General features: G+C 50.2%; 1 protein-coding gene across 2 annotated transcripts in view; it reads right to left on the reverse strand.

The window, feature by feature from the left end:
* Nucleotides 1-387: 387 nt before the first annotated feature.
* Nucleotides 388-13063, reverse strand: part of CCDC146 (coiled-coil domain containing 146) — a 38356-nt gene continuing 25680 nt past the window's right edge. The window contains exons 9-19 of one of the 2 annotated variants that reach the window (XM_078876404.1): nt 12103-12289; nt 11312-11407; nt 10368-10487; nt 9024-9112; nt 7897-8061; nt 7135-7359; nt 6212-6440; nt 5438-5563; nt 4816-4953; nt 4123-4371; nt 388-2835 (exon numbers count right to left, since the gene is read on the reverse strand). In XM_078876404.1, coding sequence (XP_078732530.1) covers nt 2629-2835; nt 4123-4371; nt 4816-4953; nt 5438-5563; nt 6212-6440; nt 7135-7359; nt 7897-8061; nt 9024-9112; nt 10368-10487; nt 11312-11407; nt 12103-12289 — 1831 coding nt within the window. In that variant the 3' untranslated portion in view covers nt 388-2628. Of the gene's footprint in view, nt 2836-4122; nt 4372-4815; nt 4954-5437; nt 5564-6211; nt 6441-7134; nt 7360-7896; nt 8062-9023; nt 9113-10316; nt 10488-11311; nt 11408-12102; nt 12290-13063 lie in introns of both variants that reach the window. The other variant, XM_078876403.1, reaches the window with a different exon arrangement.

Genomic DNA, 13063 nt, shown 5'->3' on the forward strand with positions numbered 1-13063 from the left:
ATTTTTATTTGATCAATGCATGCTCCCTGCTATGGCATATGGATTAGAATTAAGGGCAGTAACCGAGAAACGGAACAAAAGCTGAACAAATATGCATGGAGAGTTGCTGCATGCCTGGAAGTACACAGATACACTGCAAGAGGAACATGGATGAGAGCTGGCGTTAGAGACATCGTGTGAACTGTTAATAAAAGTAAGTTGGCTTGGGCAGGGCACTTCACTGTAATGATGGCCGGTGGTAATGCAATGTTATGTAGTAATTTAAGAAACGCAAATTCATGCTAATAGCGTCTCTAATTGGCACTGCTGTCTGCTCACACTGTGTTGATTAAATTAAATGCAATGGCGACCTGCTTCAGCTCATGGCCAGAAATAATGATGGCCCAATGGGTAATATCGATGTCGTGTGCTTCCTCCTCCCATGCTCCACATCCATCTCATGATCTACCTCGCCATGGAATCTCACCCGCTGTGAATGTTGGATTCGATCCGTGATGTCTGATGTCCTCACAATGACTCTTAAGTTGACGTTGCAGCTGGATAAAATACATCAATCGGCGACCGTTAAAAAAAACAAAGCGGTTGGTTTGCTTCTGCATTTGTGTCTTTATTTAAATGCTGCGTAGGCACCAACTATAAACAATGGCGAGCCCTATCGCTGTCAACATGCATGCCCATTGCAGGAAGTGTTGCTGTGGCTGGGCTCTCTCTCTCACTCCGATGTGTGCATGTGTGATTGCATATCTGTTCACTGCTGCGATACAGCAGAAGCCACTTGGTAGGGAAGTACTCAACTGAACCGAACCAATTCTGCACATATGTTAAAGGCATTGTTACGATTGTTATACGTTTACAAGGTTATTATTTGCAGAAAAGGTTGGTTAATCAATACAATTTAAGACATAAGCTCCCCTGGGTTGTGGCTTATATCCATCTTCGACTGGGAGGGCAGCATAAGCCACACTTATTCCACTGATGGGTACAATTTATCCACGTGAAACAATGATGTTGCCACCATGCACATTTTAAATAGGAAAACTTCACACAATTCAAGAATAATATGTTTAAAGCCACGTAAATAGAAAAATTATAATAAAAAAAAAATATCACGACGTATCGATCGCAAAACAAGCAATCGTCATCAGGTAAAAAAATACAGTGGGAGAGCTGCTGTTGCGATCGAAACATCCTGATATTTACATATTTATTTTATTATTTCTATCTACGTGACTTTAGCGAAAGACCCAAAGAATATGAATTCCTGCAGTCACGAAAGCTTTAAGTCAAGACATAAGGGTTACTTAGTGACAACACCGTTTCAACATATTGCTACACTGCGCCAACACATACTATGTGAATGTTCACACTACAGCCACACGTTGCCATTGGGATAACACAAATAACGAAAACAAATTGCTTCCATAATAACCAAAAAAACATGTGGTTCATATTCCATCATTCAGTCTGAATTTGGCAAATCATACAATTACAAAACATCTAAAAAACAGCAGTCACAATTAATAATTTTTATAATATAATGATTTATCATAATATGATTTGGCAAATCGAATACAAATGAGTAGTCGGCTTCAATGGCGCTTTGTTGTTTGGTTTTTTGAGTGGAATGCCACTGTAACATTAATCAATTTAACTTGCAACGTGCCGCCACACATTACTCACTCGCTCTCAATGAGAGAACAACTCAGAGGCACGGGGAGGAACCACAGACAACTGGGAAGGCAGCAGCCAGGTGATGAGCCGGCACCAACAATTTCTCAAGTTCTGCAGTCTCCTATATATGTTAAGATGTTTTCAGACAATGTATTAATGTCAATACACAGTTCATGGGTCAAACCCAGAGAGTTGGCAACCAGATTGTGTTTATACGTATGGGAGGAAACCCACATGTGCAACACTGCAGGGTGGCAGAGTTTATCTAATGTACGTCTCAGCCTTCCCATGTGCTTAAAGACGCAACTCAAACATATGTAGAAACTGTTGAGTACTCAAAGATGCACGATTGGCATTGCATTGAGAGACAGGAAGAGGAACATAGGACCCGGCTTTCGTAGCCATGGCAATGAGTCCACGCTTGGTTTTGGGTTAGGCCACGTGGTAGTTTTATGACAAAATTCTTGTCATTAACCCTCCACCACCCGACAAGACTGTCACGTCATGAACAGTCTTAAACTATTTGTGCAAGGAGACATAATTACTTCAATATGCATCCAGACCTGGCTCGAGAGTGGGGAAAGGGGGAGGTGTGGATGTGGCCTCTGGGCGCTCCACTACCTTGACAGGTGCGAGCTGGCACGACGAGGCGACCAAGTCAATCCCTCCACTAAAACTTATGTGAGAGACTCTTTCTGCCGTCGATTACTCGACGGCCGTCACTGCTAGCGCGACGCGGCCGATGATGACCATGACGCCATCAAACTCTGCTCATGACCTCCCGTCCCCCGTCACACGTGGGAACACATTAGGGACGTTGCATTTCGACTACCGTCGTGTTATCCGATTTGTTGAGCAATGTGGAGCGATCAATTCCTTAAATAGTCGAAGAGAGGCCAGCTCTATCACAGTTGCCTCCCGTGGGTGTGCACGACCCCGCGGTTGGCAGGCCCTGCTCTAAATCTCGATGGGCTTGATGCTGGGCTTGCGGATGTGCCTCATTGAGGCCCCTGCCTCGCTGGGCTTGAACGGGGCCAGGGCTCCGTAGGGTCGTGGCACGGGGAGTCCCAAATCGTCGTCGGGGATGTAGCAATTGGGTCGCGGCTCGGCGGTAGAGGCCGCGCCATCGCCGGCCATCGTCCGGTCTGCCGCGGCCGCCTCTTCCTGCGTGCGCGGAGGAGGAGATGGTGAAAACTGCGTCGTCGCTATGGCTCAGGGTTCGCAGCAGAGAGAAAGATCCCCCGTATCACCTCAACAAATTTTGGGGCAAGTGCCATTTGCGATTAGCGCCTATGAAGGCCAGCACGGCAGTCGAGGGGGCGGGTGGCCAGCGCCCATGCACCACGCCTGGCCAGCCTTTGTCTCTATGGTGGCGTTGCTTACACGCCACACCGGGTACTCATTTGAGGCCGACTCGGCTAGGGGAGGCCCCGGAACTGGTTCAGATAATGATCAGCAATTTTGGCCGCGAGCGGGAATCAAACTCGAGTCGCCGGGTTTGAAGCACAGCGCGCGAACCACTTCATCATCTTTGTTGCTGGCCCCATTTATGATTGACATTGTCAACATCTTTTATGTTTATAGACTAAGACCACCTTCAAATCTGTGACCACCATCACCACAATAGTCACCATTACAATCATCAACATTATCAACTTACATGCTCACACATATTCTTTTATATAACTCCCGCAAATGAGATATGACTCCAGGAGCCATAACACAGAATGTTATACAGCTATGGATATGAGCTACAGTTTGCAGTCATTTCATGAGACATCACATTGTGAGTCTCAAGACTTTGTCTTTGCAGAAGGGATCTGCACGCATTAAGATGTTTGGCCAAGTCAACAAGAGTGTCTTTTGCACGTGTTAGGACACTAGAGCACCCAGAGAAAACCCACACATGAGGAGATAATACTCAAAGGTCTTCACATGCACGCTGTTGTCACCTTGCAGTCTCATAAACCCACGTGATCCAAAACTAGCGATCCTAAAATGCACTTCTCTCTGCTGCTTCCCTCGACCTGCTCCACTGTGGAACTCCCTCCCATCATCTCTTCTCCTCAAGCTCTGACAATAATAACATCGCTCAATTCAAGAAACACATTCCACTCTCATCCATTAACACTGCGATGTGGCCGTTTGTCGCTGGTCACTTGACGGTTTGGGCCTTTGTGCCTGACGCTTAGCAACTCATGTCCATACAAAGGGAACATAACTCAAGAGACTTCTGATTGCGAGATGGAAATCCTCACATAGGAAGGTCACATTTTGGCGTAGATATCAATTACATGTAAGTATGTTGAATTTCTTTTGCATTGTACGTAGCCAACCGTGCTCATCGGAGGTGCGGGGAAGGACAACAAACTAAACAACGGTGAACTCTGGGCGGCTGCGTGAACCCGCGCGTCCTCCTGTCCCCGCGGCCCGCGCCGCCGCCGCCCTCACCTTCTGCCGCGCCAGCCGCTCGCACCGGCGCCGGTGCTCGTCGCGGAGCGCGCTGCGCCACTCGCGCTCGGCGCCGTCGCAGGGTGCCAGCCCCTGGGCGAGTCGCGCGTGGCACGACTCCACCAGCGCCGCCCGCTCCCGCACCTCCTGCTGCAGGCGCAGCGCCGCCGCCTGCCGCATGGCCAGCTCCGACACGAGCGCCATGAGGCGGCGCGTGCGGGTGCGCAGGCGGCCCCGCGCCCCGTTCATCTGTGGGCACGCACCTCCCATTAGCGGCGTTGGCTGCGTACCGCGGGGAAGGAGTTCGACATGTACGTACGGGCCGCGGGCGAGGGCATTTGGGGGCGGGTGGATCGCCGTGCCGTAAAAAAGGTACAGGCGCAGCCCTGCATTGTCCTGCAGGGCGGGGAAGAGGTGGGAGATATCACACTTTACCCCACCGTACGTGGCCTGTCGCCAATTAGCGGTGTACCCATTTATACTGAATAGACATTGGGAGAAATTAAAACCCTTGTCCCATTGTTTCAACTGCCGGCAATCTCTGAATTGCACGCCCGGCTGCGAAGTACAGTTGCCTTTTGAGAATTGAATCGTGAGTCCTACGGTGCATGGGAAGGGGAATCGTGTGAGTAGAGAGGGGACCGGTAGGTGGGATAAGTCCACAGGCAGAGGGAACAAGAGGAGTACTCGAACCTTCCCAGCGAGCGACAGAGTGTCGTTGTGCCCCTCGCGCGCCTGTGCATCTGCACGCTCCGCCAGCCGAGACACCTGCTCCAGCACCAGCTGTTTCTCCAGCAGCTGCTCCTCCTTGTGCGCCAGCTGCTCCTCCAGCTTCACCCAACACCGCAAACGTGAACACGCAAAGCGAGCAAGCGAGAAGACAATGCCGACTTAGCCTCGCACATCATGGGGGCAGGTGCTCGTCAATGCTCTTCATATTTCTTAGTGTATCCAGCCTTCAGATTGTGAGTCGAACACTCTATCCAGATCGCCACCCAGCCAGATATTAGAATACAAAAAGGGTTTGACGATGCATATCAGTCAATATAATCTAACGGTGCATGCATTGAATTATGGTTTTGAGAGCTGATGATGGTGCACATTCCGCATTATAACGGTGTGCATTTCCTATGAAAACGGTGCCCGTTCTGCACTATAACGGTGCACGTTGTGCGTGGAAGAACCACGTCATATCGAAAACGCGTTGTGTGAACACTCGTTAAGTGAGGACTTACTGTATATCTTACAGCGAAAGCTTAATAATAAACTACTGTACAAGTGGCGACAGCATTGCTAGTAACACAAGGGCCCCCACCTCCTCAGTTTTCCTGGCGAGCTCACTGGGGGAGAGGTCCTTTCCTTCGAGGAATCGGACCCTGCGGCCCTCGGGGTCCTCGAGCTGCCCCTCCAGCTCACGGATGTGGTCCTGGTACTGCAACAGCTGTGCAGGGCAGCAGCAACATCCACACGCAGCCGCCGCGTGATAACTCGCAACAGCAGCAGCAACGGGACTTGGAGAAATATATTGCAGCCAAACAATCTGGATACAGACTATGGCTGATGACGTCACAAACTAATGATGATGATGATGACGAGCAACTTGGGTCTGCCCCAGTCTCTCAGATTCACTTGCCTGGGCAGGTGCAGGGGATCGGGCAAGGAAACCAGGTGAGGCAGGCCTTTGGCTGTCATTCAGTCGTTGGTCTAGAGTGCAGGGGTGGGGAACCTTTTTTCTGCCAAGGGCCATTTGGATATTTATAACATCATTCGTGGGCCATACAAAATTAAATTTATGTTGCTATGAAAAAAGCGCCTAGATTTATTGAATTTCGAGTCGTGCGGTTGCCTTGGCACGGCCAGACTAAATGATTTTGCAGGCCTTATACGACCCGCGGGCCGGATGTTCCCCACCCCTGGTCTAGACCATCAGCCATCATCCCTTCTAGCAACGCAGGACACCTTTTTTGCAAAGCAATTTTAAATTGCAATTATTTTAATCATGCATGGCTGATGATGACGATAAGTATTAGTGCCCAGAGCCACCCAATTGGGCCTGCCTCTTCCTGCACAACCGCCAGAGCACGGGCACCTGCAGGTGCAGGCCGATGAGCTGCTCGTCCAGCGTGCGCCGGCTCGGGCCGTCGCGGCGTGCCAGGCCCAGCTGCCGCGTCTCCTCGAGGCGCGCCATGGCCAAGAAGCGCGCCTCCTCCTCCAGGGCCTGCAGCGCCACGTGGCCCTCGCGTGCCGCCGTGTCGCCCACGTGCAGGCGCTCGTACAGCGCGCACACCTCGCCCTCGCGCTCCAGCAGCTGGGACGCCCTGCCACCGCCCCCCCCCCGCGCAGGCCCCAGCATGCGGTCAGCTTCATCCGCACTCAATAGACAACCTCGAATAACGTCATCGTTGGTATCGTTGTGGAGAATATAAGTAACGAAGTAATTCTTTTTTCTTTTGCTACATTCTCCACAACGACGCTAACAGTTATGTTACGTATCATATTATTTTGCGTTGACCTAGCACCTACATCTAAGTGGCACTGACCTGACTGAGCTCTCGACTCGTAATAGTAAAGCTTGCGAGTTCAATCCTTGCTCAAGGGTCACCTCAGTCCTTCATGAGCCGAGTCAGGTTATATGAGCTTGGCATGGGCACTAGCTGTCCAGATTACCTTGGACCAGGCTTACCAGACTGGTGTGTTGCTATGGGCGTCTTGGCACGATGATTTATCACCGTCATAGTTTGTGTGCCACCTCTCCTGCGCATGACAGCGGAGCTGCCCAACCGTCCGCATAGTTGAGGATCGTTTTTCACGACGGAGAAAAGGTGGGGTGAAAAGGTGGGGTGAAAAGGTGGGGTGAAAAGGTCGATTGAAGCAGATTAAGTGGTGATCAAGTGGTGGGGTGGCTTGGATATCGACCTTCAGTAGCGAATGCCAGGAAGATGAGGAAAAGCTAGGTGAGAGGGATGAAGGAAAGGGATCATTCTAAAACCGTGCGCGGGTGGTGGATTGTACCGGGCTCTGCGCTGACGCACGGCCTCTTCGTGGCGCGAGCGTAGCTCCCGGGTGCCGCTTTGCGCTCGCTCGACGTGGGCGAGCAGCCTCGCCAGCGTTTCCTGGCCGTGCTGGCGCCGCTCCTCCAGCTCTCGCCCTTCACGCCCGCACCGCGTTGTGTCCGCACGGGCGCTATCGCGGGACAGCGCCACCGTCTGGTGCTTCTTCCTTCGCTTCTGGACCATCCTGGGGCAGGTGGAGACCGAGGACATAACAACAACAATAATAATCATGTTTGTCGCTGTTATCTGCTGTTATTCATGCAAATTGCATTTCAAAACGATGTGCGTTCGTCGCTTGTTGTAGAGGTTCGCAGTTCGAATCCAGCAGGCCGCCCTGGTTATTAGTGCAGGAGTGTCAACCGTAAAAATACGCGCTGTCTGCTTCATGAGTGGACGTTAAAGATCCCCTGATGTCGTCAGAAATGAGCAGGCAATTGTGCGCTGGCATCATGGTCCAAATCTGCCAAATTATAAAAATCACACCGCAGACACTCAGTTGGAATTGCACATAACAGCAATCATCGCCCCGTACTTGCATATTAATGAATCACCTTGTGCAGTAGAGGGACAGCTGCCCCTGGGGGTGTCCTTTCAAATGTGTCAAGATGAGATGTTGTGAGAGTCACTTACCGCACACAAAGGGCTCTCTCTCTAAGAGGCCCCAGAATAAAGTACGCTCTATCAAAAGCAACTTGCTAGCTGTGGCTGGGGAGGGGCTCACAGGGCCTTGCTGCTGGATGAGGAGACCAGGATCTCCAGCTCGTTCTCCAGGATCTTGAGCTTCTCTCGAGTCTCGGCGCTCTGCTGCGCCGCCGCCAGGATCATGTTGGCGCACCTGTTGCGCTCCAGCTTGATGACGTTGTAGAGCTGGGAAAACTCCTTGAGCCTGCAGCCAGTCACGCCACCCGCGGTGAGCTCCGCAGGCAGGGGCCTCAAATCCCAACAAACACACAATACGGTACCCTGGCTCATATAGAGAATCAGAATCTTTATTTATTCTGGAGGAATGCAATGAACTATGTAACTCTTTTTTACAGATGTCCACATAGACGATGATTATCTTTGTAGACCACATAGGCTGTTCAAGTTTATTATGTTTACCCAGGTGTGAACTCAAAAGATCAGCTTAGCCTCATACCGACTATAATCACCCGGAAATATCTGTCCTTAACACAGCGCCACGTGGCCCTCACCAAGACAATACACAGTCCTTCAATAAAATTGCACATTAAAATTGAACTATCGATACATAGGCAAGGATTATATTTACAAAGGAACCTTATGGCAGGACCCCGGGGTCCCGAATACACAGAAGTCAAAATCGTAATTAATTAATGTATTTTTGGCCACTCCATCCCACCGCACACATAAACGCCGCGACCCACCAGAAATCAATCCTCTCGTTCTTCACGAAGCACCCGTCGTTGCCAAAATTGCCGAAGTCGTAAACAAAACTTTTAAACTTTGATTAGCGCATCGTGTAGAGCTCGTCGAGAGGAATAGATTGCCACATCGTTCGCCTTCAACAGAGATAAAATGACGTCGCAACGCAGTTCATGCGAGAGCCGGGGGCTTATGGGACTCCGGGGTCTCGCCATAAGGTTCAAATCATATTTGCAAATGTGGTTGTATCCAGCACTAATCTTTTTCTCCAGGATACTTTTCTAAGGAAGATTTATGGTGTTAAGGGAGGAAACGAGGCTGTTCCAAACCGTTAGTGCTGCAACGGCAAAGGCTTTGGTCACCTATTCCAATTCTTGTTCTAGGGATGGTTAAAGCCATCTGGCCTGAGAGGTTAATTTGCCGTTAAACATCGCCATGCCGTGCAGCTGCGCTTCGCGTCGCTACCTCAACACGATCTCCTGGTGCCTCTTCCTGTGGTCCACGATGGAGAGGTCCTTGGCTTTGACCTCCTGCAGTATCCGTTCGTATCGAATCTACACAAAGCACATCGCAAGAGTGGTGAGACTCGGACAGGCTAGCCTCAGTCAACAATGACGAGAACATCTTCATTCATAGTCTATCCACTGCCGCATGCTGGCCTTCACAGGTCAACGCCACCCATCCATCTCACTCGAGTACACACCCTCTCCGTGGACGTTATCCTCTTCGTACATTCGCTCCCTTGGCTGTCATTCTCTCTTTCGTCTTGCCTACAGCCCACTTAACGTTTTTAAATGGTCAATGCAAATGTTCCCTGGCCTATGCACTCGACCGTCTGTCTCTTTGTATACATATGCGATGCGCTTCTATAAGTTTTTTCCACTTTGTAACTTTTGTTCCATTTGGATAAATGCAGGTATATAAGTGAGGCGATCATCTTATGATTATATCTCTTCCAAGGATGACCATCAGTGACAAGTGTTGAGGGCTCAGCGAGCCCAATGTCTCAGAGTAGCCGCTAAAGGTGGAAATTCACCTAAAATGACATTAGCCACGGAGATGGCGTGATTACATTAGAGCGTATGCAGCTGCTAGCTACAGTGCTAGACTTCATGACTTAGTGATGGCATCATCTTAGGGAAGCCTTCATCCAGCAGTGGATTGACATAATGATGATTATGAAAATCATCATGTTCACACACTCTATATTCATATTTTAGTCTTGTGATCATTTTTATTATGCCAAGACAAAAATATGAATATGGAGTGTGCAATGTGTTCAAGAGGATTCCTCGACTGCAAGAGTTGTGAGTAATAAAATACTACGCGCCACCTGCTTTCATCACAGTGGACGTGAAAGATCCTGTAGGCCATTGTGCGCCGACGTCACGGTAATTTTTTTACAAATTACTAAAATTACACCACAAAAATCTCCATAGAAACAGCAGCAGTAGTCATCGCCCCCTACTGGCCCACTAATGCCCCCTACTGGCAGGCCAGGTGCTGCGTTATCCTGTGCCACACAGGGATACCTGGCAATGGGGGTGCCCTACGAAGGTTCGGGATGAAATGCGATGTAGATGAGTTTCTGAGGGATTTAAACAAGTGCCATATGAATGCAAAATATCATTAGAATTATTATAAATGAGGACACTGGCCATGTCGACTGACGCTCGTAAAGCCACGGTCGAGGCATCGCCGCTTGGCGCAACAGGCGCACACGTACACACGCACACACGCAGGCACACACGCACACACCTTGGCCTTGGCGCTGTCGCGGGACTTCTGCTCGCGCTCCTCGGCCTTCACCTGCGCCAGGTGGAGCAGGCTCCTGAGCTGCTCCCTCAGCTCCGTGTGGAGCCCACCGAGCCGAGCCTCCTCCGCCAGCTGAGCCTCCACGGCACGTGCCTCCGCTTCGCTCAGTGACTCCTGCGGGCGGCGCGGTGGCGCACGATGGTGCACGGTGACGCACGGTGACGCAAGGTGGCTCTGAATTCTATTTGGTCCTCTTTGCTCTAATTGCTATTTTGTTGTTTTTGCTCAAGAGTTTAATTGGCTTAATTGTTGTACTTTATGTTATTGCTTTTATCAATTTAGTGACCACAGCCACCATTGCAAACGAGACTATCCTGGTCTCTTGAGCTCTCATCTGGTTAATCAAAATAAACTTGAAACTTTCTTTATTTAAGCCCTTGTATTCACTCGGTACTTGGGCAGTCCTTTGCCATCCTACTGCTGGATGAAGGCCTCTCCGAGCTGTGAGCGCCATGATTACTCTGCGTACTTCGCCTCACTGGTCAGCGCAGGCTCACGGCAGGCAGCCGTCTCGTCCTGCACGTCGACCACAGATTGTGCTGCACTGCCACCTGCTGCCCACAGCGCAGCTCGAAGTTTAACACTCGTGCATCATTTGCATCACATTTACGTAACAAGTATCACCGATTCCCACAAGCGTGACTATACATCGAGCGTGAGCATAAAAATCGATCTTAAATGATGACTAATGCATCATTACGCATGTGAGAATAGGTTTCCCTCTATTTTGGTACTGGCAAAGGAGGTTCCATAATGTAGCCATATCATTGCATGCTTAACATGACACCTTGACGTCATTCATCCACAAGGGGGCAGCACCATTCATAAATGGAGTCACGCAATTGTAAATGCAGGTGCACATTTATCTCAACATGTTGTCTGGATGTATGTATCGAGTGTTTCTACTGCTTGTGTACACGCAACACTATCGCACGTACCTCCTTTAACAATTGCCTTTTCTTTGCTTCAATGTCATCGCGCAATTCCTTGATTCTGTGTGCGTTGGAACCGTCATCTTGGGGCATGGAGTCGACCTGTGGGTTAATACAACGTCGCTCGAGTTCTTGTCCAGGCTTTGGTGCTCATCGCCTGTTTACATTTGTTTCATTTCAGTTTCATGTATTTGGTAAAGCCCTGTGAGCCATTCGGCTCTTGAATTGGGTGCAACCGCAACAAACAAAAGTTCCACATTATTTTGATGGGGGAAAGTCCACCTATAGGACTTACAAAAAGAGTAGTAGAGTACTCACTTTATCGACCATGATGGAATGACAGGCCAAGACAACACCCCCAACCCTGGAGAGGAGTAGAGTGAAACGAGAGGGGAGGAGTAGGGGACAGTGTGGAGGGGAGGCGAGTGGGATGAAAAGTGAGAGGTCGGGGCTAATCCATGCAGGATCTTCAAGGCAGTGAGTGCAAGATTGAAATTAATGTGGGATTGGATTGGGAGTCAGTGGAGCGATCCGAGTATTGTGCCGATGTGTGACGTGATGTAGTGGGAGGCAATGGGCTGGAGAAGGCGACTGAAGAACGTCTCTTTGGGAAAAAACCAAGAGGAAGGAGAATAACGGCAACACCAGACGGTGTTCAACAAGGACGGACGTGCGGACAAAGACAGCAGCATGGAGTGGGAGAATCGTGTTTTGGAGTCGTCTCTGGAGAGAACACTCGATGATCACGATGTGCGATTCATGCCCAATGCACAGCGCCCCCCATGGGTGGCGCACACCTGCGCGTGCGTCTTGGCATGCGCGCTCTGCACGAGCGCCAGCGCGTCACGCGCCGCCTTCAACTGCTTGTCGGCCTTGGCGAGGGCGCGCAGCTCGCGCTCCTTCTCGCGCTCGCGCTGCAGCAGGAGCTCGTGCTGGGCCCTCTTCTCGACGCCGGCGTGGCGCAGACGCAGGTCGCACGTGGCCCTGCACGCGACACACAAAGACAAAGATCCCCGGTATAGCCTTAACAGACTGTTGGGGCAAGTGCTGTTAGTGGGCGCCTAAGCACACACAGCAACACACACAAAGGCGAGCACAGCACGCAACACACAAAACACCGCACACGTCAAGGCCGGCAGCATAAGCACGCACGTGACAGCGAGCTCGGAGGCAGCCGCGAGGACTCATTGTAGGCAGTAGGGGGCAATGCCATAGCAGACATTTAGTACGTTCATGAGAGACCTATTAGAATTCTCGCTTGCATTTTCCTTTAACAATCTTTATATCAGAGCAGATCCAGCAACAGTTTTTTTTCCGTACGTTTTATATTTGACCGCAAGTTTACTTGATTGTGATGCATAATTGATGATGAGTAATGCTGACACTCGACAGTATAATTTGGAATATAGTAGCAGATAATCGTTCAAATCCTGATCAAGGGTAGACTCGGATCATTGTCTCCCTGGAATCGGACCAAAGGAATACCACATCATGCAGAGTCGAAGTTGTAGTCAAATGGATAAACGGGCCCCCACCATAGGATTGTGGACTTTTCAACAATGACTCATGGCCACCAATCGAGATAAGCAACGTGAGGTTGGTAAACAATATGACACCCGCCAATACGGGTCCCGTAGAATCTGCAATCAATTGCAGAGTTCCTCATGGTGGTGGCGATTGCCCCCTAACGGTCTGTCAGACCGCCGTGTTAGGAACCCCCTGTGTAGCGCTTTTTCTGTGTGACAGTGGCATGCTGTG

This window comes from Lampetra fluviatilis, chromosome 44, assembly GCF_964198595.1.
Source record: "Lampetra fluviatilis chromosome 44, kcLamFluv1.1, whole genome shotgun sequence".
NCBI lineage: Eukaryota > Metazoa > Chordata > Hyperoartia > Petromyzontiformes > Petromyzontidae > Lampetra > Lampetra fluviatilis.